At 33.5% G+C, this 26,587-nt stretch overlaps 1 protein-coding gene across 1 annotated transcript; it reads left to right on the top strand.

The window, feature by feature from the left end:
* The first annotated feature begins 4,816 nt into the window (after positions 1–4,816).
* Positions 4,817–15,499, top strand: LOC120086481 (bystin). The gene is made up of 10 exons (XM_039043156.1): positions 4,817–5,417; positions 5,528–5,654; positions 5,759–5,810; positions 5,897–6,224; positions 10,493–10,572; positions 10,703–10,750; positions 12,116–12,262; positions 14,320–14,392; positions 14,493–14,559; positions 15,171–15,499. Exons 1-10 carry the CDS (start codon positions 5,088–5,090, stop codon positions 15,245–15,247), a joined length of 1,329 nt encoding a protein of 442 aa, XP_038899084.1. The 5' UTR covers positions 4,817–5,087; the 3' UTR covers positions 15,248–15,499.
* Positions 15,500–26,587: the final 11,088 nt, after the last annotated feature.

Raw genomic sequence — 26,587 nt, 5'->3', positions numbered from 1 at the left:
AATCAGCTGATACTCTTTGCATTTCAACTTTAGATTGTGTTGTAAACTGCAAGACCCTCAAACGACAAACATGACAGCAACAAACGGTCAAGAAATGGCGGTCGGGCAAAGAATGGAACTTGCAAAACAAAAGCTCATTATAGGCTGAGTCGTGGAACTCGCTCACGTTTCGCAACTCTGCCTAAGTGTGCAAGCAGGTCAGAAATACTGCCACGTCGTCCCCAAGATAAAACAACCCGAAAAAGAAAACCTGATAAAAAATGCATAGTTACCGACCAGAACACACACCCTTTTGACTGAATGCTCGGAAAATGAAAGCGGGGAAAGAAAAAATAAGCAAAGGAGAGCGATCGAAATGGAAGAAAGTGTAGAAAAAATGTTGTGCTTTGAGCTGCTGAAGGACGCGCCTTTTATAAGCCTTCAGAGCTGAACTGTCACAAGAGGGAAGCGCGGTCAGCCTCTAAATTGCACGTGAAAGGCGGACGACCAAAAGATGCGGATGAAAGAAGCGTGCAGGGAAGATCGAGAACATGCGACCAATTGAGGAATTTTTTTAAAAAAATAAAAAGAAAATAAAAATAATGAAATAAATAAAATAATAATAATAATTTATTAAAAAAATAATAATCACACACACACATGCGCCTTGCCCGCCCAGACGGACAGCGGTGACGCACATGTGGGATGTCCACCGAACCCACATTGGTCTATCTTCTCACTCCCTTCAAAACATGGGTACCTCTTAGGACCCAAACCCATGGCCCAAGGTTGGAGTACAAAAATGAGACTTCCTTCTCAAAATTTTCTAATGTGGGATTCTCCAACCAAAGGTTGGTTTCCTTTTGAATTTTTCTTGAAAAAATAAATTTTCACCCAACAGATTGAAGATTGTAAGTGTTCTTAGTTTCGTTCAGCAAGGCTTGTGACCAATTGATCGGTTATTGGTAAGTTTCCTGTAGTTCTTGCTTGGCCTTGGATGCCCATTCAAGTTTGGTTGAATTTAATGTTTCCTTATGTTATATGAAGCTTAGATTTGAGTTTTGGAAGTGTTCGAGGCTGCCACTTAGTAGATTAATAGACCGGGTCGTCGACTTTTGGTAAGCTTTAAGGTTCAAGGATTTTATGGACTTGGGTGGTTAGTTTTTGGATTTGGGGTTTAAAACCTTTCTATACGGCTTATGTGCAGGTTAAAGTTTGTTCTTGATAGTTTGTATGTGGTTGAGTTCTGTTGTCGAAGTTGTGAAGCTCGTTCTTGGGGGATTTTGGTAAGTTCTAAGAGTTGACAACTCCATTTGAGAATTGGTTTTAGTTGCTGAAATTTTGGTTTAATCCCTTAGTTATTGGTTTATGCCTAAGTTCGAATCATTGAGAAAAGTTCAGGATCAATCTTGAATGAAGCATCAAGTTGGGTAAGCATTTGGAGATCATGAGGATGAATTTTATATTTAGCTTATGCCCTAATGATTTAAGCTAATTTCGATTTGTATGAAGGGTGAGCCAAGATTTTCTTTTACAAGTTAAATGAGACTAGTTTTCTAATTTGTTTGGGCATAAATATAAGGTAAGTAATCTTACTACTAGAACTACCATCATACCAGGCGACGTAATTAAATTGTTATTATTTCCCTAAGGTTGTATAGATATTTTGCTTGACTAAAGAGGAAGTATTAGCATGATGTTAATTTTATGGAATATAAGGATGTAGAAGCATGTTGTTAATTTTATGAAGTATGTTATGAGAATGTATGAGCATGATGTTATCTATGAGATAAGTCATGAGGATGTATGAGCAAGATATTAAGTTACCATGTTGTGGGACTCTAATTTATGTTGCATGGTAAATATGATAGAGATTGCCCCTACTTGTAGTCATGTACTCACTAGAGATTGTGTTTCCTTTGAGATTCACCAGAGGTTTGTGGGTATATCTCCTATGGTAGGGAGGTTTAATTATTTAGTCATGTTTAGTTGAGGTTTTTCATGTCCTACTAGAAAGTTGTATTTTTTAGACATAAATGCATAAGCCTGACCCCGGTAGTGGGGTTACTTAGTGAGTATTTTATACTTATTCTTTCTTATGTTATATTTTTAGGTAAAAGTAAGGACTTACTATTGAATGACAGAAGAAATTAGTGACCGTGTCATTGGGACCAGGGAGATGCTTCCACTCATGTTTTCATGTTTTAAATTCTAGTTTTGATGTTTGAATTTAGAATTCCATTGTTGAAATTTTTATTTATAAAGCCTCGTGAAATTTATTGTGAACTTATATTTTAGGGGGACTCCGATTAAAATTTGTCTAGTTATTTAGATTTTACAAAATCTATTTATTTAATAAAATTCTTTTGGTTTTAGTTAAAATTTATGAGAGAGTCATTTTGAGATTTATACATGCATGTAGTAACAACCTAATATAAATCCTTGAAAGTATGGTCGCTACACAAAAGTTTTGATCACGAAATACAACACATTATGTCATATTATACAAATTATAGATTGAGTATTATAATTTTTTTTCTTCAGAGTCGAGAAGTCTGCTTCTATCTACAAATGGTAACTCTTATCAATTTTTAGTGAAGAGTTTTTTTTTTTTTTTTTTTTTTTTTTTTTTTTTTTTATCAAGTATATGAACGAGTATGAATATACTACTAATTTAAATGGTGCAAAATCTTATCAACATTAATCCTACAAATTTGTATGAACTTCTTTTTTGATAATTTTTTTACTTTTATCTTGATGGAAATTATTTAGGGGTCTTTTTGCTATAAAGTGATTTTTTTTTTAAAAAATAATGTTATCTTAATATTTATTGGAAAAAATAGGGTTATTTGAAAGTATTGACAAATATGGAGTTGCGAAATCGTGGACGAGATCCACGAGTATCGAGTCAGCACATAAAATTGTGTACCTGATCCATGATTTAAGGTTTAATTGTGGACGAGGTCCACAATTTCCTAGCCACATATCATCAATATGTTGAAAAGTAACTTCACAAGTTTGTCTCGTGAAGTTACTTCACAGGACAATCTATTCATCTCCACGAGACGTATTTATTTTTTTCATGATGTTGTAAGTTTGTCTCATGAAGTTACTTCAAGGGACAATCTATTTATCTTCTTGAGACGTATTTATTTTTTTCGTAATGTTGTAAGTTTGTCTCCTGAAGTAACTTCGCGAGACAAAAGATAGAAATGAAGGAAAAATTGCAAAAACCACCCCTGAACTATGGAATTGGTTACAATTACCTTCTTGTAAGTTTGTCTCGTGAAGTAACTTCACAAGACGTATTTATTTTTTTCAGAATGTTGTAAGTTTGTCTCATGAAGTAACTTCATCATCAGCTTCGAGACGCCACTGGGTCGAGCTCGAGACAAGGGACGAGGCAAAAATGTCAAACAACTCACTTGGGTTATAATTGTTTATTAAGGTTTTCCTTCGACTGTGGATGCTTTTGTAGGGTTTGAGGTGACAACATATTATAAAGGTTGGTATTTTAAGGAGAAAGTGAAAGAGAGAGGACGAAGGGGAGACAAGAAGAAGAGAAGGTTTTGCCACGCCAGCCATCTAGTCAATTCTTTTGTTCAAATTTAATGATTTTTTAAAATAAAAATATGGAAATCGTGGACCCCGTCCACGAGTTTGGTCTTCATTGACCCGGTCATATGTTGACATGGAGGCTACGAATTAGTTTAACAATAGTTGTGTACCCTGTTTTTGTCATACTTTTCTCTTTCATCTTACTTTTGTAATTTCTTTCTCATGTACCCTATTTTTGTCATTACTTAAATAATAATGATTTTTTAACTCAACCCTATAAAATGCAAATATTTTTGGTATTCTTCTATTTATAAGAATTTTTCGATTATTTATATTATTTTCTCATAAATAATTCTTTTATTCTCTTACACATTTTATCACCGTATTTCCACAAATCAAAAAAACTTTTCTCCATCATGTAATCTCTCCACTATTTTTCTTTTCCTTATTAACAATATAAATTCATTATTCATTATAATAACAAAATAATTAAATTGTTATTTTTAATTATCTAGAATAATGAATTTTACCAAACACAAATTGATCTTCTTACCTTTTTAAATTTACAACCAAACACAAATTTTGAATTTTGAATTCAAATTTCAAATTTTTAATTTGGAACCAAACATGTTTTTGGATCTTATAAAAAGAAAAATTTATTTTCGTTTTCTATTAATTATTCGTTTTCAAAAACAAATTTTTAGATCACAAACCAAACTTGGCCTAAGGTTTCAAAAAAAAAAATTTCTTGAAATTTCTGGGGATAAGTAACTGCAAGAAAAATTATAGAAACTTAAAATTTGAGGTGTTAGAAATTTTTCTTCACCTTCTTGTAGCAAGAAAGTGCAAGAAAATTTATAGAAACTCAAAATTTGAGTTTGATTTTTAACCATCTAAAGATCTTATTCTCAACGAGGATTTAGCTTAAACTAATTGAAAATTTAAAACTACCACCAAAAAACAAAAGAAAAGCGAGAAAAAACAATTTATTTTAAGACTAAACAAATCAAACAAAAATTAAAAAGAAAAAAAAGAAAGAAAGAAAAAGGCAATTATTTTAAATAAAACCATTAAAAATATTTTTAAGTATAATAAAAAGTCACGATAGACATTTATCAATAGACGATAGATTAAGATCATCAATACCAAATGACATTTTATTATTTATAAATAAGTTAGTTTATTTTCTTTGATTGTACCTTATATCATTTAATTAAAAAAAAAGCCCCAGTTTCCTAATTAGTTTGTATTGTAACCAACATATTTTGTCCTTTTTTAAACTATTAGTATCCATCTTCTAATTTCCCAAAAAACTAAACCCCAAAACACAAAAACTAAACCCTAAACCTCTTCAAACGCCGTCCCAGGACGGAGCAGACATCGAGAAGTCGACAGCAACACCTCCATCCACGGTCAACCTCTTCCTTCGACAGCCGCACCACCGGCAGCAACTCCACCGCTCCACCTCCTTTCTTCTACACCAGCTTCACCCAGCGGAATCGCATTTCATATTACTTGTTCATTAGCTTTGTTTTCGGTCCTATTCGCCAATGGCGCCGAATAAGAGGAGTAGGGATAGGCTGCGAAACCCGCAGCCTTTTATCACAACAGATGACGATACGGTGCCCATCAAGCAACATACCAAAGCAAGAAAGTGCCGTCATCAGGAGGATGAGACGCTTTTGTCCTCTGGGATGAGCTCCAAGATATTTAGAGAAGCTCGTATTCAGCAGAAAGAGAATGAAATTGAAGATAGAAATCAGCATCATGCCAACTCTTTCTTTGACCTTCCTGATGAAGAGCTTCCCAAGGACGAAGAGGACATTGATGATTTTAGTGGATTTTCTGAAACTCAGACTCAAATTGGTACTTATAAGGAGGTAGCGTACCGTCTCTATATACATGAATTTGATATAATGTGCTTTAGGTTTTTGGACCATAGGGATTTTGGGTGATCTTTTTCTGTCTCCAAAATTTTCTATTGTATCAGGAGGACATTGCTGAGGAAGATGAACGCCTAGTGGAAGCTTTCCTGTCGAAGGATGGTGGCCCACAACATACTCTTGCCGACCTTATTGTTAGGAAAATCAAAGAAAACGATGCTATCGTTTCTTCAGGTCTAGACATATTTTAGTGTTTAAGCAAGTTTCAATTTGATGATACACTTCAGAATATTTCATTTGTGTTGTGATTTCATTGCCATTGATGTTTGCAAGTGCAGATGCACAACCATTGCCAAAATTAGACACCTCTGTCATAGACTTATACAAAGGGTATAAAGCTATCAATTCTCTTTCATCCTTTTTAAAAAAAGAAAGTTGGGATATTTTGTTGAGCTGAATTAACATACTTTATGCAGAGTGGGAAAATCTCTCAACAAGTATACGGCTGGAAAAGTACCCAAAGCATTCAAGCGTATCCCTTCCATGCCGCTCTGGGAGGAAGTTTTATATTTGACCGAGCCTGAAAATTGGTCACCAAACGCTATGTTTCAAGCCACAAGAATTTTTGCCTCCAATTTGGGAGTAAAAAAGGTGGAGAAATTCTATAAGCTGGTTTTGCTTCCAGCAGTAAGGAAAGACATCCAGAAGAATAAGCGGTTACACTTTGCCTTGTATCAAGCATTGAAAAAGGCCCTGTATAAACCCACTGCCTTCTTTAAAGGAATTTTGCTTCCCCTCTGCGAGGTATTTAAGTCTTATCCATGACTTTTTTTTTCTTTTTCTATTTTTAAAAAATTTCATAGGAAATAAGAATTTCGTCATTCAAATGAAACTACAAAAGGAAATTCCTATTGAAGTACAAAAAATTCTTCCAATGTATAAGAGAGCTTAAACTATAATCACAAAATGGGGAGGACGATTTACACCAAGAGAGTGCTAAGAAAGTAATATATGAAACCAAAGTGTCAATATCTCAGATGGCTTTCGGAAAAATCCAGAGGTGGTAGAATTACCAGCATGAGGGCCTCTAGTTGATATCCCTCTGAAAAGGGGATGTATAGGTCTAACTTTAGGGAGGATTTGACAACCACTCATATATTTTTTACTCTCTCCTGATTGGTTTCGTGCCTTCAAAGACTCCTCCCTTAAGAAATTATCTAGACCAACTTCCGATCACTTCTCATTGATGCTTTCTTTGGGATATTAGAGGTGGGGTCCATCTCCCTTCAAAAATTACCAGAAGCATGATGGCCTTTAATGCTTGGGCTATGGCAACTTTGCCCCTTTAACGTAATTTTATAAGGTACCAAACAAGGGATGTATACCCCTTACCCATTCCCATCTGTATTCCCATTTCATTCCCTCAATCCAAATGACCCCCTTCAAAGATTATAGGTATTGTAGAGGCATGATGGAGCCTTTTGTATTCCATTTGAGAAGGAAAGGGAAAGTTTTTGTACATCATTTTCATTCTGATCCTTTGGTGGTTGCCTAACATATACTTATAATTCCCCAGCACAATAAGTCTTTGGCTCATCGTTTTTCCCTGAATTTATGCCATTTTTCTTTGGAAACAAACGGATGGCAAAGAATTTGGAAAACATATTTGGGCTTGGTCATCATCTGTCTTGAGATAAGACTTTATCTAGAACTTCAAATCATCCATTATTTCAATGGAAAGTCTTTCTGTTTTTTTTTTTTAAAAAAAAATCCTTGGAATCATCCAAAAACTATTTCCAACAGTAACCTATTCTTTTCAACCTAGACTTCTCTACAACCATCATTTTCTTTAATAAGAAACAGTTTCATTGATGAATGAAATATTTAAAGAGTACAAAAGGGATATCACCCAATGCAATGCAAAAGTAGAACCCAAAAAGAAACAAACAGATAAGGATGTACAAAAGTAGGGATAGAAAAAAACAGGCCAATTCATAAAGGATGAGATTCAATACGGTGTAGAAAGGACACAAAAGCAAAGCACAAAGATCTCGAGGAAGAGATGTGATCAAAACGAATATGACCAAAACTTCATGTAGACCACTCGAGAGGAAAGAGTTCCAACAACATGTAGACCACTCACACTACAAACTGGTGTCACACTAATACAGATCCCTCTCTGAGCAATGGTTGAGCCTTTTTGTCATAGAAATAGAGCTTTCAAGATTTCGTAATTCTCTCAATCCTTTTTTTTTCCTTTTTTGAAAACTGGTTGGGTTGCTTCTTTGTTGGGATCGCTTTTTTGCAAAGACCAAGATCTTTAAACCAAGGGGCTAGAGTCACCAAATGTGGAGCAGGGTTAAAAGGACCAATAGATGAGGGATGGACAAAATCGTACCAATTTTCCCCCGTGTGGTCAAAGATGGAAGTGGGATGGGAAGAATCTGACGGGGTGGGGTTGGGGCTAGAAAGATAGGTATCATTGTCGGCATCCGATGGTAAAGCAATGATGGCGGTGGAGTGCTTGATGTTGGGGCGGAAGGTAGTCTTTTTGTTGGGAAAAGGGGATGAGTGTTGTTGGTGGTACTTGAAGGGGGATCCAGATTTGGAGGGGAAAAGGAAGGTAGTTTAGAGGGTGGATGAGAAAGCAAAGGGGCTGTTGATGAAGGCTTTTTTATGGGTGAAGATGGCTTGTTGATGGGAGAAGAAGTAGTTAGAAGGGGAAGGGTTTGTGGATTGACAAAGATTGATGGAGAATGAAGGATAACAGGAGGAGGATGCTCTTGGGAGACGCAGTGTTTGAATGGGACAGTTGGAGTGGAGGGATTGGACAAGTCAGATAAAGGGTTGGTCCTTTTCTGCAACATTGTATGGTGAGATCTTGATTGGTGGAGGGTTAGGTAGAGGGTTTGGTGAAGTCAATTGCAACTAACTTGAAGAGGAGCATAAGGTCAAATATGTAGGAGCATCAGTTGGTAAAGATACAGCAGGTGGAAGGTTTTTGGCTTCTCGATGATACTGTTTTTCAGCAATGTCCTCAGTGAGATGATGGGGTTTTGTCCTATGTGCATGGGGAAGGGGGGAGTGGGCCTCCTTGCATTGTTGTACACGCATCGGCCAAGGAATCGTACCATGATTCTCGGTAATGTACCCAATGAGAGGTAAAGTTTCGGAAAAAAAAGGGTTAATGTGGACAAAAATTAGCTCTGAGGATGAATAAGGAAGGATTATAGTAGTTGGTAAAAACCCTTATTGATTTTTCTTTACTTTCAAACAAACTTCCATCATATCCATACGGGATAGAGTCTTCTATGCTACTTCCAATAAAAAACCCCACAATGATCACTAATAAATTTGAAGGTTTCTAAAGGCCATCTATCAATGGGGTGATTTCTAATTTTAACCCGTCCTCCATAAGATGGGATCATTTGACTTTTATAGTATGCCTCAATGCACCATGGTTCAAACGTCACCATGAAAGAACCAACCTTACACCAGTTATGGATATTGCTTGAAATCAAGTCTTGTTCTTTACTTTCAACCGCTAAGATGGCTTTCTTGGGTTGTAGTGGGCTAATAGAGCCCAAGCCGAACACTTTCCCTTTGTAGAGCCCTAAGAATTTTGTACAAATCGTTGTGGAAGTATTGACAAATGATGATGATGCCTTTATCAGGGTAGAAAGCTGCAAGTTCGCTAGGATGGGGAGAAGATGAAGATGGTAGAGTATTGTCTGTCAAACCCCGGGGGGTGGGGTGGGGGCGTTATGTTGATCACAAGGCGTCCAGATAAAGATGTAGAAATGATACTGGTATGCTACTTGATGGTGGGTTGTGTGTTTGGTACCTTAAGAAGAGAGAAACTTTTCCAACCAACTTTGTTGAGGCCACCCGGTAAGATAATTTTATTTAAACCTCCATTAATGCCAAGCTTTGTGATCTCAGCAAAATGACCTTTTTTCTAACCAAAGATCATATTTAATCAGTGAGACTTGTTGAAGAACTTTTGGTTCATAGGAGCTTAATCAAAGAAGAGAAAGTAGTGTGTAACCAAGAGAGGGATTCTTTCTTAATGGAGAAAGTAAAAGACTTGTCTGTAGAGGATTCGGTGATTCTAATTTCATGTGAGACTTCAATGGAAAAAGTTATCCTATCAATGGTGGAGGAGGGTGAGGGAGGGAGATGATGCCATGCCATCTTCCCAAAATACGTCTTTGCTTGCCAGAAGATTACCAGAGATAGGCAAGGGGAAGGGTTAGCATCTTTAACAAGATCTTACTCGAACAATATATTTACTCTTAAGTTAATATTCTTTCTTTTTTTCCTTTTTTCTTTTCTTTCTAGAAACATTTCTCTACAGACTTCATCAAAAGCTTGAAAATCCTCCGACTCCTCTTTTAAATTTCTCCTAAATGTTACCCTCCATGAATTTGTAGACCAATTCCAATAATCACACACCTTCACATCTTTGGTCCTTGCTATTTCGAATATTCTTGGATACTAGACATCAAGGGGTTGAGAATCAACCCGTTTATCCTTCCCGATTAAAGATCTTTCTCCATTATCCATTATCCACCTTGACATCATTCGAAAAGCTAAGGTGCCTAAGAAGGTGCAAGTTTTTCTTTGGGTGTGCATTCAAGGAAACGTAAATACCATTTATTTGATTCCATTTACTACATTGCATATCTCCTACTCCTAGCTTGTGTTTTATGGTGAGGAAGGGTGGGAAATTCATGTGCATCTCTTCTCCATTGTGCTCAAGACACTTTGGCCAAATTATTTAATATATGGTGTTCTTTGTTGCTTCTCAAATAGAATTGATAAAAGCATTTTGACTTGCCATAATTGTAGTTGGTAATACTGCTTTTAATCTTTGTGCCATTACTTTTGCTATTATTTTGTACACATTGGTCACTGAACTTATGGGTCTGTAGTCTTCAATTCTGCTTGCATTCTCCTTTTTAACTTCATTCTGCAATGTATATAGAAATTGATTCCTCATCAACGTGTCTCTAATTTATTGCTTAGTTGAAATTTAAGGTGCTCTAATGAAACCTTGGTTCTTTCTACAGTCTGGCACTTGCAGTCTGAGGGAGGCTGTGATCATTGGGAGCATTATTGAAAAGGTCACAATTCCCGTGCTTCATTCAAGGCAAGTTAGTCATATCAAACTTTATTTTACATTTAGAGTTTCTTTCTTAAGATTAGATACACACCAAGACATGAAATACATTATTGCGAGTTGTTTAATTGGGAATTTTGGTTTTGTCTACCCATTGCAGTGTTGCATTATTTAAGCTTGCAGAAATGGAATATTGTGGCACAACAAGGTACTAGTTGACTGCTAAGTGGTATTGTGCATATCAATGTTTCATGAACTCATGCTAGAAGCTTCGATTTTGAAGACCTTTATAACTATCCTATAGGTTCTATCTTGTATAGTTGGAGTCTCTTTAGTAGGGTTCCTTCTTTTGTTGGCTTGGTTTTTTTTTTATCCCCGTTTAGTCTTTCATTTTTTTCTTAAATGAAAGTTATTGTTTCTATAAAAAAGAAATAATGAATAAATAAATAATCAGGAACTGTGTGAAAGTAGAATTTTTGTTTAGTGAGTATTGTGGAGAAGTGAATAAACTCTGAACTTATTAAGTAGTATGTTGACTTGTATGTTATATATCCTTGCAGAGAAATTTTTATAACACTACTTTCTAGCTAAATTACAGAAGTTTTCTGTTTCATAATTGCTACCCATGAGTTGTTTTTGTTTTTAATTTTTATTATTTTAACAATAAATTTCCTTCATCCAACCTAAACATAGCTCATCTAATTAAGGCATTGTAATCTTGGCAAAAGGTCAAGTTCGAACTTCCACCCGCACATAGTGATGAACTCAAATAATAATCAAATCCCTTGTTAGCAAGGCCTTTTTTGAGGGGCCTTTTCTTTGAAGTCTTCTTTTGTCTCAAGGAAGTGCACAAGCTTTCAAGATAACCAATCATGGAAAAGATCAAGTCCACCACCTTTGTTATTAGAATTGGGATCATGTGCAATTGTATCAGGATGATGACAAAATTATCTACTGCCAAAATCTTAATAGCAGGGAAACTTCAACTTCCATCATCATAGAATATTACCATGCATTTCAACAATATTCTCCCCCAACTTATAGAAGTTGACTATATTAACAGGAGGAATAGCTAATTCCAGAATGATAGTAGCTCAAATGGTTAAGTATTAAATTTGGAAGGCTCCATCCCAATCTGTAAAAGTTTGTACTTTGCAACAATGTAAACTATGATCATATTTTCTTAATTGTTTGGGATCAATGACATTGTCTATGAATAGTTATACAAGAACTTGTCATTAGATTTGTTGCCAAAGTCTGTATTTGTGCCTGGGTTTTTTTTTGGTGGTTCTTCAAGGGAGGGAGTGGTGGTAATCTGTTTGGCTTTAGATGGGGAAAGTGTCGTATATGTGCCAATAAATTTACCACATTTGGATTGTTGATGAAATTAATTCTTTTTAACTTTGTGTTACCTAACTTGTAATTGTCTAGCTGTTTTTTACTTTTTTCTTTCTTTTTTGAACTTTCTCTGCACATGGGCAGTGAGAAGGCAATACAATATCAGATGTTCTATGGTTTGTGTATAAAATTTCTTTGTGCAATGCCTAACTGGGGCCTCCTTTAATTATGGCAGTTATTTTATTAAGCTTATCTTGGAGAAGAAATATGCATTGCCGTACCGTGTAGTTGATACAGTTGTTGCACATTTTATGAGATTTCTTGAAGAAACACGAGTAATGCCTGTGATATGGCACCAGTCACTACTTGCATTTGTGCAGAGGTGAGCACAATTTTTCCTTTTTCCTGTTATATATTACCATGCATGTGCTAGGTTGCCCTCTTTTTAGGCACCAAATATATTTGCACATAAATACTACATCTTTAGAATAGTTTGTTTCAAAAATTATGTAAACAAATTTAGTTTGATCTACCATGTACAGTATAATTATCTTCTGGTTTTATTGTTTTCTTACTTGTATATGTCCTTAATATGTTTTAATCCCATTTCGTGCCATGACAACAATGGATCATAAGACAAATCACTATAATTTTATCATATATAATAGAAAAGTATAATTTAGCCAAATATAGTCTTCCATTTTTTAATGTCACACAAAAGATTATTTTCTTTCTGCCTAAGAACAAATTATGTACACTGACAAACATAACTCCCCATGCCCACATATATGACATAACTATCCACAATTATCCTAAGGATGAATACAAGCTGAACTGATTTTCATGAATTTTCAAAATTATATATTTTTTTTGTATGAAAGCACACATTCATTGAGAAAAAAATGAAAAAATTACAAGGACAGCCAAAGAAGCCAAGCCAACAAAGGAATCCCACTAGATGGGTCAAGAAAAATAAAACATAAAGAATAATTAGAAAAATAATCACAAAGGACCAAACGTCACTATTGTCGTACCCCACTACTATAAAAGGTCCTTCTGTTCCTCTTCCCTCAAAGCCCCCACGATAAAGCACACATTGGGTTGTTAGAAAAATCTTTCCCTCCCTTGAAATGGTGGATGGACGTGGAATTTTTTTATCATCTCATTGTAAACCCTAAGATGGGTAGACTCAAAGCCAAACACCTAAAAAAAGCAACTCCCCGATGTTGCATCTCCAAATAATATGATCTAGGTTTTCCCTGGCCCTTTGAAAGATGAATTCAACAAAATGGCCTAACCATTCTCAAAAGCCGATCAAGAGTATTAACTCTTTTGTGGATAACCTGGCAAACAAAGAAATTTCACATTCTGGCTTGTACAAAGACCAGGAAATAGACTTCCTAGAGGGAGTTAGGTCCAAAAAGACAAACTATAGGAAAAGCCCCCATAAAGGATTGGGCTCCACTAAACGTCATTTTTCCCTGATCTAAGTTGATCAAAACTCTGCTATCAAAGTTAAGAGAGTCATGATATTCATTGCTTTTGTTTCGGACAAAGAACTATGGAGACGAAGCAAAAAAGAAGAGCTCCCAAAAAAAAAATCTAGTACATCAGCAACAGAGCTGTTCATATAATAAATGGGGAAACAAAGAGTAGGGGGTTCTATCTGCATCCCCCACAACCCACCCACCTAACCTCAGAAATACGTTTCTTTCCCACCATCCACAATGCAGTGAACCACATGAGAAAAACACCATGTCTTGTTTCTTTTAAAAATCACATCAGTTGAATTGCCCAACAGTCCAACACCACTAACTTAAGTTCGAGTGCATTTAAATATGCAAAAAGCAGTGATCCACAGAGAGTTTCATTTAAGAGTGACATAACGTATCAGTTATCTCATCATCGAAGAGAGATAAATTGAGGGGAGAGGTGAACATTTTCCAATCTCTAGTGTGTAATTTTTTTATTTTTTTTTAAGTATTCATAGATCATATGGTGGAGGGTTGAACTCGTGTTAAATTACAAGGTTTGTTTTTTGTTTTCAATCATTGGTAATTAAATATTGCCATTGAGAAAGCAGAGCATCTATATTAAAATGGTGCTAATGTTCCGTTGCGGGCATAGAATAAATCGATTCCTTTCTCTGCTTCTTTCGATATGTAAGTTTGATTCTTCGTCAAGCAGTTTGCAGTTTCGATGAGGGAGGATTTTTACATTCATTTTCCTTATTCCTTTTTATCATCTTTAATTAAATGCGCATTACTGAGTGAAAGTCAAACTTGCTATATTAATTGATATATGTATTATGACATTTTTATTTGCTAACCAAGTGGACGTGTATCATAAAGTTTGTGTATAAATAAACAGTACTTACATCAATAGTCTCTTTATAAAAATGAACTGGATTTTATTAGTGTTTTTGAGCATCTCGTGCAGGTATAAAAATGAACTGACGAAGGAAGATAAAGCAAATATTAGAATTCTTCTTCAAAGTCACAGGCACAAAGATGTAAGACTGAATTCTTTTGATATTTAGCTTCACGAATCTTGATATTACTTTCCAGTATGGATTCAAATTAGCTTAACTAATGTGCCTTTTGGAGCTGTAGGTTACTCCAGAAATTGTGAGGGAACTAAATAATAGCCGCAGTCGTGGTGAGAAGGATACTACTATAAATATCCTTCAAAAGTAGTAAAATCTCATATAATTATTGTTAATTGTTTTTGCAGGCGGGAAATTTACTAATGTTTGTTTGTTTGTTTGTTTATGTATTTAATGCTAATGATTTTTGTTGGCCAACAAACGTTTCAGTTTCCAAAATCTTATTATTTAGGCTACATATTGCATTTGGTCTCTAAGCTTGAACATTTTCAATTTGGTTCCCATAATTTCAAAGTTTCAATTTGGCCTGTGTTATTTAAAATTTCAATTTGGTCCCTCCATATAGTTTAATCAAATTTTACAAATCGTTCTCTTCAAAATCATATTAAATATATCACATTTGGATGACTGTTTGTTGGGCTATATTAAAGTTTGTGCTAGAGTAATATATTAATGAAAGATAGTTTGGAACGATTTTTGAGGTTTAACTAAACTTGGGAACAAAATTGAAACTAAAACTTCTAGACTCGGTTTTTAGACTGTGTTGCATAGTAGCATTGGATACATGTTTTGTTGAGGATGAAGTCGAACACATTTGTGTTTGATTGATTTCAGTTCCTTTCGTTTGAGTTTTGGACTAATTGATGTGTGATGTTAAAGGAGTTTGTTCCTTGACTGGCCTTACCTCCAGCTCCGGTAACTAAACCTATGGAAGAAGACAGGTTCAATATGCCTTACGTTCCAATGGAAGAAGATTATTAGAATTCATCAATTTGTGTGCTGTGGCATCAACTTCAGCATCGTTGGTACTCAAAGCTTTTGTAGTTGAGAACTGAGATAATATTGATATGTAAAGATTAATTTATATATGCACATCGAGATCACAGTCTACAAAATTTGTTTAGGAAGATTTTCTTTTTCACATTCCGGTGCTGTGGTGCTCTATGGTCAATTTTGATGTAACATTCTAAAGTAATGATTATTTAAGTGATTTCTTTTGAAATTTTGTATCCACCAGTATTTTTATGGATGAAGGCTTTTTCTTTTCCTTTTCTTTTTTTGGTTGATTTTGACATTCATAAGGTTTGATTATGTAGTAATTTCTTTTGAAACTTGGTTGCTTGATTCATTGATATTCAAATTCTTATAAATAGAGAATTTTCAAAAATATTTATACCTCATGACAAAAAGTTCTAAATGTGCTTTAAAATTAAATGTAAATATTTTTAAATACTTTTTTATATTTAAAAATGTCCTAGAAAAATTCTTATAAATAGAAAAATCTAAAAAGTATTTACACTTTATTAAAGTTCTATAAGTGTACTTTTGGAACTTTTTACTATAAAGTGTAAATATTTTTAAACATTTTTTATATTTAATAAGATTCTTATATACAATATTTTTTTTATTTTTAGAACAAAATTTTAAATAAATAACCAAGTAATTCAAACCAATACGACCCACAAATTTCATAGTTAGAGTGAGTTTGGTTCATTTTTTAACAAGTTTTTTGGATTGGAGAAATTTATAACCTGAACAATTAGATTGGGTCTAAAAAATCATTCAATCCAACTCCATCCACGAACACCCCTATTAAAAATAGTGCCCCATGGTGGAAACTATTGACTAAGTTATTTCTCTTTTTTTTTTTTTTTTTTTGGTTAAAATGAAAGAGGGCTAAAAGGTAATGTGCCTCCATTTTTTTTGAAAATAGAGTTTGTTAGTCCATTTGTGTAGAAAATGACCCTAATATTTGGGCTATCTTTGTAGAATACCCTTCAGAATTTGAACTTACTTTTAGGGATTCTTGGTAGATGTTGTGCCCACCATGTATCAATGGATTTCGAAGACCGAATTTTGTATTTTTTATGCATGTGAATTTTAAAAAATTCAAAAGTTTAGGGATCTTTTCTTTGAAAGTAAAGGGTGTGGAATTTATATCCTAAAACTTTATAATTAATGTTTAATAATTATTTAATTTATAGTATCTAAAAATTTAATATTGTTAATATAATCTTGAGGCAGATGACAAATAAGTGAATCATATTCAAGAAATCATTAAAAAACATGTGAGTGTGCATATTTCATACAAAGAGTTTGTATAAGAGTAGATGACAAATATTTAAACTTTCTATACATTCATAAAATTGAAAGAATTAATTATTTCACGAGATGAGATTCTATTTCTCTTTCACTAGTTTTTTTTTCCAAAATCTTTTCAATTTCACAATACTCTTATAAATCTCGATTTTTCTCTCATATGCGAAAATCAAGATGCACTTTTCTTGTATTTCCATGACGATTTCCTTTCATAATAAACATGCAACAACAACACTTTCCTTTTACCACGGCAACTTTGATAGATATTTTGCAATTCTCTATAATTTCATCTCACACAAAAAAGAAACTTCCCCATAATTGAAAGAAAAATTCATTCAGTATTGGGGATTTTTAATATATTGAAGTTTGTGAATAGGTGGCTATTGTTTTCTTTCATCAATCAAGCTTATATACTTTACAAACCTTTTTTTAGTTAATGCATATCAGTTATATAATTGATATATCAGTTATTTCGTAAATTAGACATTCAGCTAATATACTCTCTATCTAGTATATTAGTAAATTGATATATTAAATATATTATTAGTTATATAATGTGTGTGTATAGGACTAGCCAGATTTAAATTGGGGTGATTTGATAGCATTCTTAATGTGCTATTAAATATCCTCAATTCGAACTAGTTCTATTATTCTCATATCAATTTTGTAGAGATCAAGTGATTTAAAGTTATTCAGAGGACTTTGGAAGGTTCGAGATAAAAAATGAAACGTATTAGATCTAAATTCAGCTTTGGAGTCATGAGAAGAAGAATCCAAACCAAATGATCCAAAGAGACAACATCAAGACGCAACAAGGAGTGTCGAGATGTTGTTGAGATGCATCAAAACAAGAAGATTTGATAGGACAACTTCTCAACGTTATTCCTAGCATTTTGATGCTATGGAGTTTAATGGATGAAGACTAGCACCTTTGAATTTCTGTATTTTATGAAATTATGGATAAAATCTTGACGTTGTCACGAGAATTTCTAGTTAATGATTGTTTGAGGAAAATAATATTCTGAAAATAAAATATATAATCTTTAATCCAACACATTTTGTATGGTTTCATCTTTTCAAAAGATGCAATTCAATAAAGACAAAAAAAAATCTACACTAATTTTGCAAATTGTCTTTAGACTTCCAAATTTTTGTCTCATAAATACCTAGATTTTAAATGATCTCGTTAAGAGCTTTTAAGTTTAATTTTGAATCAACTTAACATTTTCATCATCATTCCAAAATTTTCTAATTATCTAATTCTTCCTTTATTAACATCATTTTCAAATTTTGAATATAATTTTGAGTTAATATTCGTTATTGATTCATTTTGGTTGATTTTTATTCATGGCAGGATATTTCAAATTAATGTTTTCTTCATTTTAAGAGATTTTGTTTATTTTCTTCCATACATAGTTGAAAATCGATAACCTCTCAATTGAGATCTCGAGTATATGTCAAATACACTGGTAATATGTTGGACATGTAATATACATCGAATATGTTGTTCGATATATAAGACAATATATTGTACAAATAATTTTATTCATGCATTTATCAAATATACCTATTTTGTTTCTAGAAAATTCACATATATTCTTATTTCTAGAAAATTCAAATATATATTTAAATATATTGTATTGTATATGTCAAATATATCATATTATCTCTTTCGAGACTTCTTGTCGATTCTTGCTTTCGTTTATGAGGAACAATTTTCGAAATTTTTGGAGAAACAATCCTTCTTTGTATAGGTTCTAAAAAGAATACCGTTTTGGGCAGTTCCATACATGCATCCCTTACTTGTGTGTGTATATAATAACCCGGTAGGCTATTCAAGTAAAAAAAATATATATATATGAAATTAACAATTGTGTAATTTAGTCAATTTATTTAGGCGAAACTCTGGACCATATTTACCGTGGGAGATATGGGAGTCTTTCCAAACTTAATTATTTAATCAAAGTCATATACATCCAACCATCTTGCATGCTATATGGTTAATTATTTACTACTTATAGTGACATTGTATACTTAATCTTGTTTGAATTGCAATTTGAATCTCAAATTTAATGATCTAATTTTGGCTTTTCTTGGATATTTTAGTTTTTGTTTGCCTAATTCCAAAATTTTGTTGACTATGTTGAGTATATTTTTCTTTTTAACACGAGATTTCTTAAAATCAACATTTTGAGGTTTTGGCTTCTCATTTTGGCTGAAAATTTGGAGAATTTCTGTGGTAGATTTTTGCTTAAAAAATTACAGTTTTCTATCATCCCCTTTGTTTTCCACATTGTTTGTACAACCTAATAGGATAGCTGAACAAAAAGAAAGCTTCATGACTCGGTTTTCAACAAGGCTTAAAAATCATTATCGTAAAAGGTTGCAGCAAGGCACTAAAAATTTGGGTCTTCTTCGTTCATTTATTTTTAGGTGGGTTCATGATCATATTAACAAGTACTTGTTTGTAGTAAGTTTTGTGTTACTTGCAAAATATCTTGGTATAAGGTCGAGAAAAAACTTTCGGATTGTCGCCAAAACGTTTCTGGTTTGGTTATTCAAGATAAAAATCACTAGTCAGGACTAACACAAAACCATGGAAACAACGCCTATCCAGGGACAAGACTCTAGATGACTTTGAATTGGAACCTTCAATGAAACATATCTTTCATTTTGTAGGTGGTTCCGCCATCCTTTCCTTTGCTGGTTCCGCCTTCCTTTCCTTTGGTTTCAGAAATGGATCCTGAAAAAAATCCAAACATTCATAGGAATACACTGTCAATTAATACTATTTCCTTTTGAAAAGTAACCACCATTCATTGAAAAGAGAAGGAACAAAAGACAAGATGAAGATGAATCACATCAATTGCCACCAAGATCCAATAATGAGTAATTACAAAAGGATTTACAGATGAACTCCATTTTGTGACAAGGCTAATGCTAATCACCCTTTTTCCATAAGATAACACTATGAATAAAACTATCTGAAAATTTTCTCACCCTTTTCTAATGCCAAAGTTATCTCACGAAAGACGGCCCTAATAACATTGTTCCAAAGAATTTTACAGATTCCCTTATTTCTTAAATCTTACCAGCTAACCAAGTTCTCAAAGAGAGATCTTGATAACACTGTTCCAAAGAATTTTCTTCTTTGCTTTGAAAGGATTCCCGCAAAATATCTTAAAATCTTTATGGCTAATACTGTTACAAACATTTGAATTCCCCAAGATTTCCTTGACAAATTTCTACTTCACAAGTAATTGTATCCGTAGTTTGTCTCTTGTCAGAAAAGAAATTGTAGCCGTATGGGACAAAAAAAATTAGCTCTTGAAACTGATACTTTATCCAGAAGACATACTAATAATCATATTACCTGGTTACTTAATTCGTAGTTAAAATCGTTTTCTTTAAGTAACCAAAAACAGATGATATACTTTTCAAATCCAAAATAGGAGACCCTGCAGAAGCTCTACAATTAGTTCTTGAAAGATTAAAAAAATCCTCATTGAAGATGAACTCCTTAGATAATAAAATAATATAGTGCACAGTCATCGAAGATTTTTTTTTTTTTTTTTGTTATTTGGAAAATCAGCAAGGCACAAATGTAGACCCAACAAAAACAACAGTCGTGCTTGATTTTCTAGAGCCAGCCTCAGCAAAAGAGTTCAAGTATCTATTAAATTAGGGTGCATGCGCATTTAGCTTGTGCTTTGCTCGGCCTAGGGAATGCAAAGAGATGATTAACAAGTTCCTTTTCCATTCACTCTTCCACAATTGGAGAAAAACTCGTGATTGGTGTGTAGGAAAAAAACTGAACTTCAACCAACCCCTAGACACTACAGAGGAGTAAGTAATGAACTTCTTAACATCGATCTGTCTTGAGTGTGTGCAACTTTGTGGAACCATCAAGGTGAGAAGAAAATAGAACCTTTAGAGGAGGGTTGGAAGGACTTCAAGTGACATTAGGTCCTTCAAAAGATTCCACGTTTCTCTTTAAGCTTTGAGAGGGAAGTCTTTTTGTAATTATCCTTTTGGGTTTATCAAACCTTTTTTTTTTTTTTTTTTTTTTTTTTTTTTTTTTTTTTTTTTTTTTTTTTTTTTTTGATAAGCAACAATTTTAGTGATGAGATGAAATATCCAAAGATATACAAAAGGGGCCCATTTACAGGGAGTACAACAGATGCTTCCAATTTATAATAAGGAATGAGAACCTATGGCTCTTGAACGCCAGTAAATTTTTACAAAAAAAGAATGCATTGGAAATAGCAGACTGACTTCCTTGGAAGATTGGCTATGTCTTGGAAGATTCTTCCATTTCTTCCATCCCAAATTTTCTACAAAATGACAAATAATGTTAATCCATAGAAGTTCTTTAGTAGCATGGAAAGGATGATCCATAAGAAGTAAATTAATCCAAATGATCCATAAGAAGTAAATTAATCCAATTCCAAGAATCATTTGGAGCAACAATGGACCATTGGAGACCTCCAAATACATCAGCCCATATGTCGGCCACGAAGGAGCAGTTGATAAAAAGGTGATTGTGGGATTCACTTTCTTTTTGACATCAGTAGCACCATGAATGAGAAATACAGATCCAAGGGCTTCATTTTTTAAGCCTATCCATGCTGTTGAGACAAGAATGAGAGTGCTCCCAAATGGGGAAATTTATCCTTTTTGGAAAAGAAAATTTCCAAAATCTTCTAAACAGATTTTGATCAGACGATGGCTGTGTTGTTGTAGCTGAGAATAAAGAGATTTAGAAGAAAATATGCTACTGTTTTCTAGCTTCCAAACTCAAGGATCAGCTTGTTGCATTAAGATCAAATCAGGGATGAGGAGTGTGAGTGAAGCCCATTCAGCCATTTCCTCATCTTTTAGGTTTCTTCTGAAAGTAACCAAAATTTATTCTCAACATTCCAAACTTTGGCAATGGATGCTTCCTTGGAATTAGCAATGACAAAAAGTTTGGGAAAAACCTAGTTGAGGGGGCTACTACCGACCCAAGAGTCTGCCCAAAAAGTAGTGGACTCACCATTTTTAAGCTTGTTCTGAACATTGCTATCATTGAGACCTTTCTGGATTGTAATAAACTTCCTGGGGCTCTTTGATGAGACGTCTATGGAATCAAAGGCCTTTAAATCAAAGTGCTGTGAGCCAAATTTGGCTTTTATAATCCTCCTCCAAAGAGCATCGTTTTCCAAACCAAATTGCAAGATCCATCCGATGAGAAGTGATCTATTCCGTTGATATCCATAATGCCCAATCCACCCTCTGCAATGAGCTGTTTAATGATGTTCCATTTGAGGAGATGCTGAGATGCTTTATATTCCTGCCTCTGTGCCAGGCAAAAGAAAGTTTTTATGAAGCCTTTCAATTTCTTCAGCCACTGTGGTGGGAACATGATAGAGGGATAAATAGTATGTGGGTAAGTTGGATAGTGGGGCATTGACGAGGATTAATCTGCCTCCTTTCGAAAGAAAATTAAGCTGCCATGATTGCAATTTTTTGCTAATTCTGTCCAAACTGGGTTGCCATAAGGTTACTGATGTGGGTTTACCATAAACGGGGAGTTCCGAGTAGGAAGCCGGCCAAACACCCACCTTGCACTCATGCTTGGCTATGTACTCCACCCAATCTTCTTCACGATTAATGCCCAAGAATTCTGATTTGTTTCTATTGATGTTAAAAGAGGCTTGCTCAAAGAAAGTGATTAAGTTCAGAGATTATCAATGTCTTCTTCCTTATTAGAGGAGAAGAGCATAATGTTGTCAGCAAATAATAGGTGGTAGATATTAATGGTGCCTCAATCATCTTTGACCCATGGATGTATCCAGAAACAATCGCTAATGATAAGATGCGGCCAAGTGCATCCATGACAATGATAAAAAGGAAGGGGGAAAGTGGATCCCCTTGCCATAATCCTCTAGAAGTTCTAAATTCCCCTCTAGGCTTGCCATTAATAATGATTGAAAAATTGGTGGAAGATATACAACCTCAAATCCAGAGTCTCCATTTCAAACCAAAACCTTTGACTCTCAACAGTTCATCAAGGAAGTCCCAACCAACTTTGTCAAAAGCTTTCTCCACATCAAGCTTAATGGCCACTCCTTGGATTCTCTTTCTATGCCACTCCTCAATGATTTCATTAGCAATAAGAGGAGAATCAAGAATTTACCTACCCTCCACAAAGGCAAATTGATAATTCTTGATGGTTGGAGTTCATTTTTATAGTTCGACTCCTTTCTTGTGTGCTATGTTTTAGTATGACCTTGAGAAAGTTTTGTTAGGTGAGGCCCCAAGTAATGAACATGTATTTTAGGAGGGATAAAAAGGGTAACCCAAACGCTTGCAGTTAGAGGGAAATGCGGGCGAAGGTACGGAACCTTGAGAATGCATTTATAATAATGAGGGGACAGCATCGTGAGGTTTTTTGTGAAAGTATTGATAGGATGCTCGATGTGGATGAACCAGCTCATTCTAGGTGTTTCGGAATTTTCTGTTACGTACTGTGTTCTTGTTTTCTTTTGGCTAAGTCTTATGTGTATCAAGACACCTATGCTTTGTTAGCAAAAGATCTACTCTTCATTGTCCTGTATATTGGAGAGTGTGTTCATTTTACAATTGCAAATTACGGTTGTGAAGGAGGTCCCTAACGATCTTACTAGGATTAGCAACCTTATTGGCACCTCTTGGAATTGCTTGAGAAAAAGGAAGAGTACAATGTGAGGCACATATCTACACACCTAACCACTAATAGTGGGAAAAAATATTCATTATAGAGATTCATTATAGTGGCAAAAAAGATTTATCAGTATGCTCGGTTTTATTCACCAAAGGAAGAAAAATAATAAATGGTCTGACTATTATGATCCCTTCATCGTCAAAACATTAAATGGGAAAGCTAGGCTAAAAGAAACTATTAGTCAACTACATACTTCACTTCACTCCTAAGAAGCATAGACATGGACATGATACCAATTAACAAAAAAGTACATGAAACATTGGGGACACATTAATAGTTTGAGTCTTTGAAATATATGTGTGCATATGTCGAAATGTAATGAACACATAAAATTTTTTACCTTTAAACATTAAACAAATAACCATACGATTCAATAAAAAGATAAATGATAAGAAAATAAATATGCGAGAAGGCTGGACAATAACAAGAAGAAATGAAGTTGAGCTGAAAATTCTTTATGCAGCAAGCCCCCACTATTTTTCACTTAAGAAAATTGGCCGATGGAGGTAGCCTTGATTGCCGGTGGTAATGGGGGCAACGTTGCAGTGATGAAAAGAGTAAATTCAAATTAACCAAATAAAGATGTTGAAAATATTGATATTTTCTTGCTCCAAATGCTTAAACTCATAGATTTAATCATCACTCATTGCAAAAATAAAGAACCAATAGTACAATGTTATCTTTAACTATAGATTTAATCATCACTCAACCTAAGAAAAGAAAAACCATTTATCCGACCAAATTCAATTCCCGAGATTAGCAAAAATGCCCAAAATGCTCTTAGATTCCAAAATTGCAAGTTTCAAAAGAAAGGGGGAAAACGCCACATCCTTGTCGACAGAAGGTATTCATTCCATATTAGTTAAAACCAAATATCTCCTGCAAAAATTCTAAGTCGCAAAGCTATACCCCTTAACTGATCGACCAAAATAGAACAGAAGGAAATGTTGATCAATACAACTTCCAAATCAATGAAGAATCTTCAGGATCCCTAACTCTAGTCGCCCACATAACAACGCATCGAAATCAAAGCAAACAAATCCTAGATACGAAAACATATATACACGAATTACTAACACCTCAGTTGTTCGAAAGTATCAAGGTGAAGTAAAAACACGAAAAAGAAAGAAAGACAGCGAAAGGGGTTTGAAGAATGGGAAGAGAGAGATGGTCATACTTCTTTAACGAAGATGAAGTTGGCGACGGCGAGAGAAACAACTATGCCGCCCAAGATTGCCGGAGGGCCGGTGAGTAGACTCCATTTCCGGTGGATCATCTTTGGTTTCGCCGCTTCTCGTTGGATTCTCTGTTTCTTGTCACTGTAAATCGTCGTTGATGATCTGATCTCCAATTTAACAAAATGGCTGATAGGTTTTTTTTTGTATAACTCTAAAAAGGGGCCTGGCTCAAAGGAATGGACTAAAATACCCCTCATTCAAGTCTTGCAAAAATACATTTGGAAAAATAAAATAGTTACTTAAATTTAAATATAAAATTCATTAAATGAATGATCTCGCAAGATGACTGAAATAAATATATTTTTTAAAAAATACCTTTTAGGTGTCCTTTTTTACATAAATTCAAATGCTACATATTTTGTCCTTGAATTTTGAGTTTTGTTTCAATTTAATCTCTAAGTTTCGAAATGTTATAATTTTTCCTTAAGATTTGAGTTTTTATTCAATTTGGTTTCTAGATTTGAAGATTTTACATTTTAACTTTATTTTTTCATTAAATACTCACCTTCAATAATTGATGTCAATTTTTATCAACTAATCAAAAATAATTATGAAGTGAAAATTTTAATTTTATTTTATATTGATAAAAAATAGTGAAACTTAATTAATTATAATATTTTTTAATTTATTAACATAAATTAATATTAAAGACGAAAAATTAGTATTTAGTGAATAATTGAGGTTAAAAGTGTAAATCTTGAAACATATAAACCAAATTGAAGTAAAACCAAATGTCAAAGAGGTAAAATTGTAACATTTTGAAACTTAGAGACTAAATTGAAATCAAACTCAAAACTTAAGAACTAAATATGTAACATCTTTTAATCCAGACTAAATAGAAACTGAACCCAAAACCTAGGACCAAAAAGATATTTCTTTTCCTATATTCTTTAAATCAATCTCTCCACCAACAAATTTTAATCTCCAAAAGTTGATTAGAAAAGAGAGAGGATAAGATTAAAAAATATATACATTTTTTAGTCATTTTGTCATATCATCTATCTAGAAAATTTATTTAATGTTTAAATTTAATGGTTTGGATATTTTAAACATATTCTTGAAAACTCACTGAGAAATTTCTCCTCTAATTTTTAAAAGGATAATTGCAAATGTGTGTTAAGACTTAAATATCAACATTTTTAAAATAAAATTGCAAATATAATAAAATATATTCATGATAAACTCTACCTCAGATAGACTAATAGACTTGAAAGCTAGATCTAAATTTTACCATATTTGCAAATTCTTGTACATTGTGCTATATTTACAACCCCTTTAAGTCTGGATTGCTATATTTGCAATTGTCTCTTTTTATAAAAACTTTGACTTACAAAAATATATGTCATGTACCGCTAAAATTAAAATATCAATACTTTAAAACTTTGAAAAATTCTTATAAATAGAAAAATCCCAAAAATATTTACAAAAAGTTCCAAAAGTACTTTGTTTTTGTAATTATATTTTAGAGTTACTAAAAAAAACACCTTTCATATTCCTTTTTCCATATTTATTTTGAGAAAAATTACCTTTTTAGTCCTCAAGTTTTGAAGAATATGTGCATTTAGTCTCTGAGTTTTAAAAATGTACCTTCCGAGTCTGTAAGTTTATAAAAATATGTCTATTTGGTTCCTAAGTTTTCAAAATGTACTTTTTTAGTCCTTAAATTTATAAAAATAGTTTAGAATGACCTTGAAGTATTTTTGTTTGATTTTTTAAAAATAATTATATGATATTTAAAATTAGAAAAAAAAATAGTTTTACTTAGATGTGAATTTTAAAAATTATTCTTCTAATTTAAAATGTAATATAATTACTCAAAATAATAGTATAAAGTTATTTGAGGGACCTTATAAACCTATTTTTAAAAACTCGGTTACTAAAAAGTTACATTTTTTAAAACTCATGGACCAAATGTAGATTCAGATCTAACTCTCAGGTCTATTAATGATAGATCATATTTGTTGAAAAAATCAAAATATCTCTGATACCATTGTTGAGAAAATAGAATCGATGAAAAAT

Source organism: Benincasa hispida, chromosome 9, assembly GCF_009727055.1.
Source record: "Benincasa hispida cultivar B227 chromosome 9, ASM972705v1, whole genome shotgun sequence".
In the NCBI taxonomy this organism is placed as follows: Eukaryota; Viridiplantae; Streptophyta; class Magnoliopsida; order Cucurbitales; family Cucurbitaceae; genus Benincasa; species Benincasa hispida.
The sequence above is the reverse complement of the archived record's forward strand: the minus strand, read 5'-3'. Positions and strand labels throughout refer to the sequence as shown.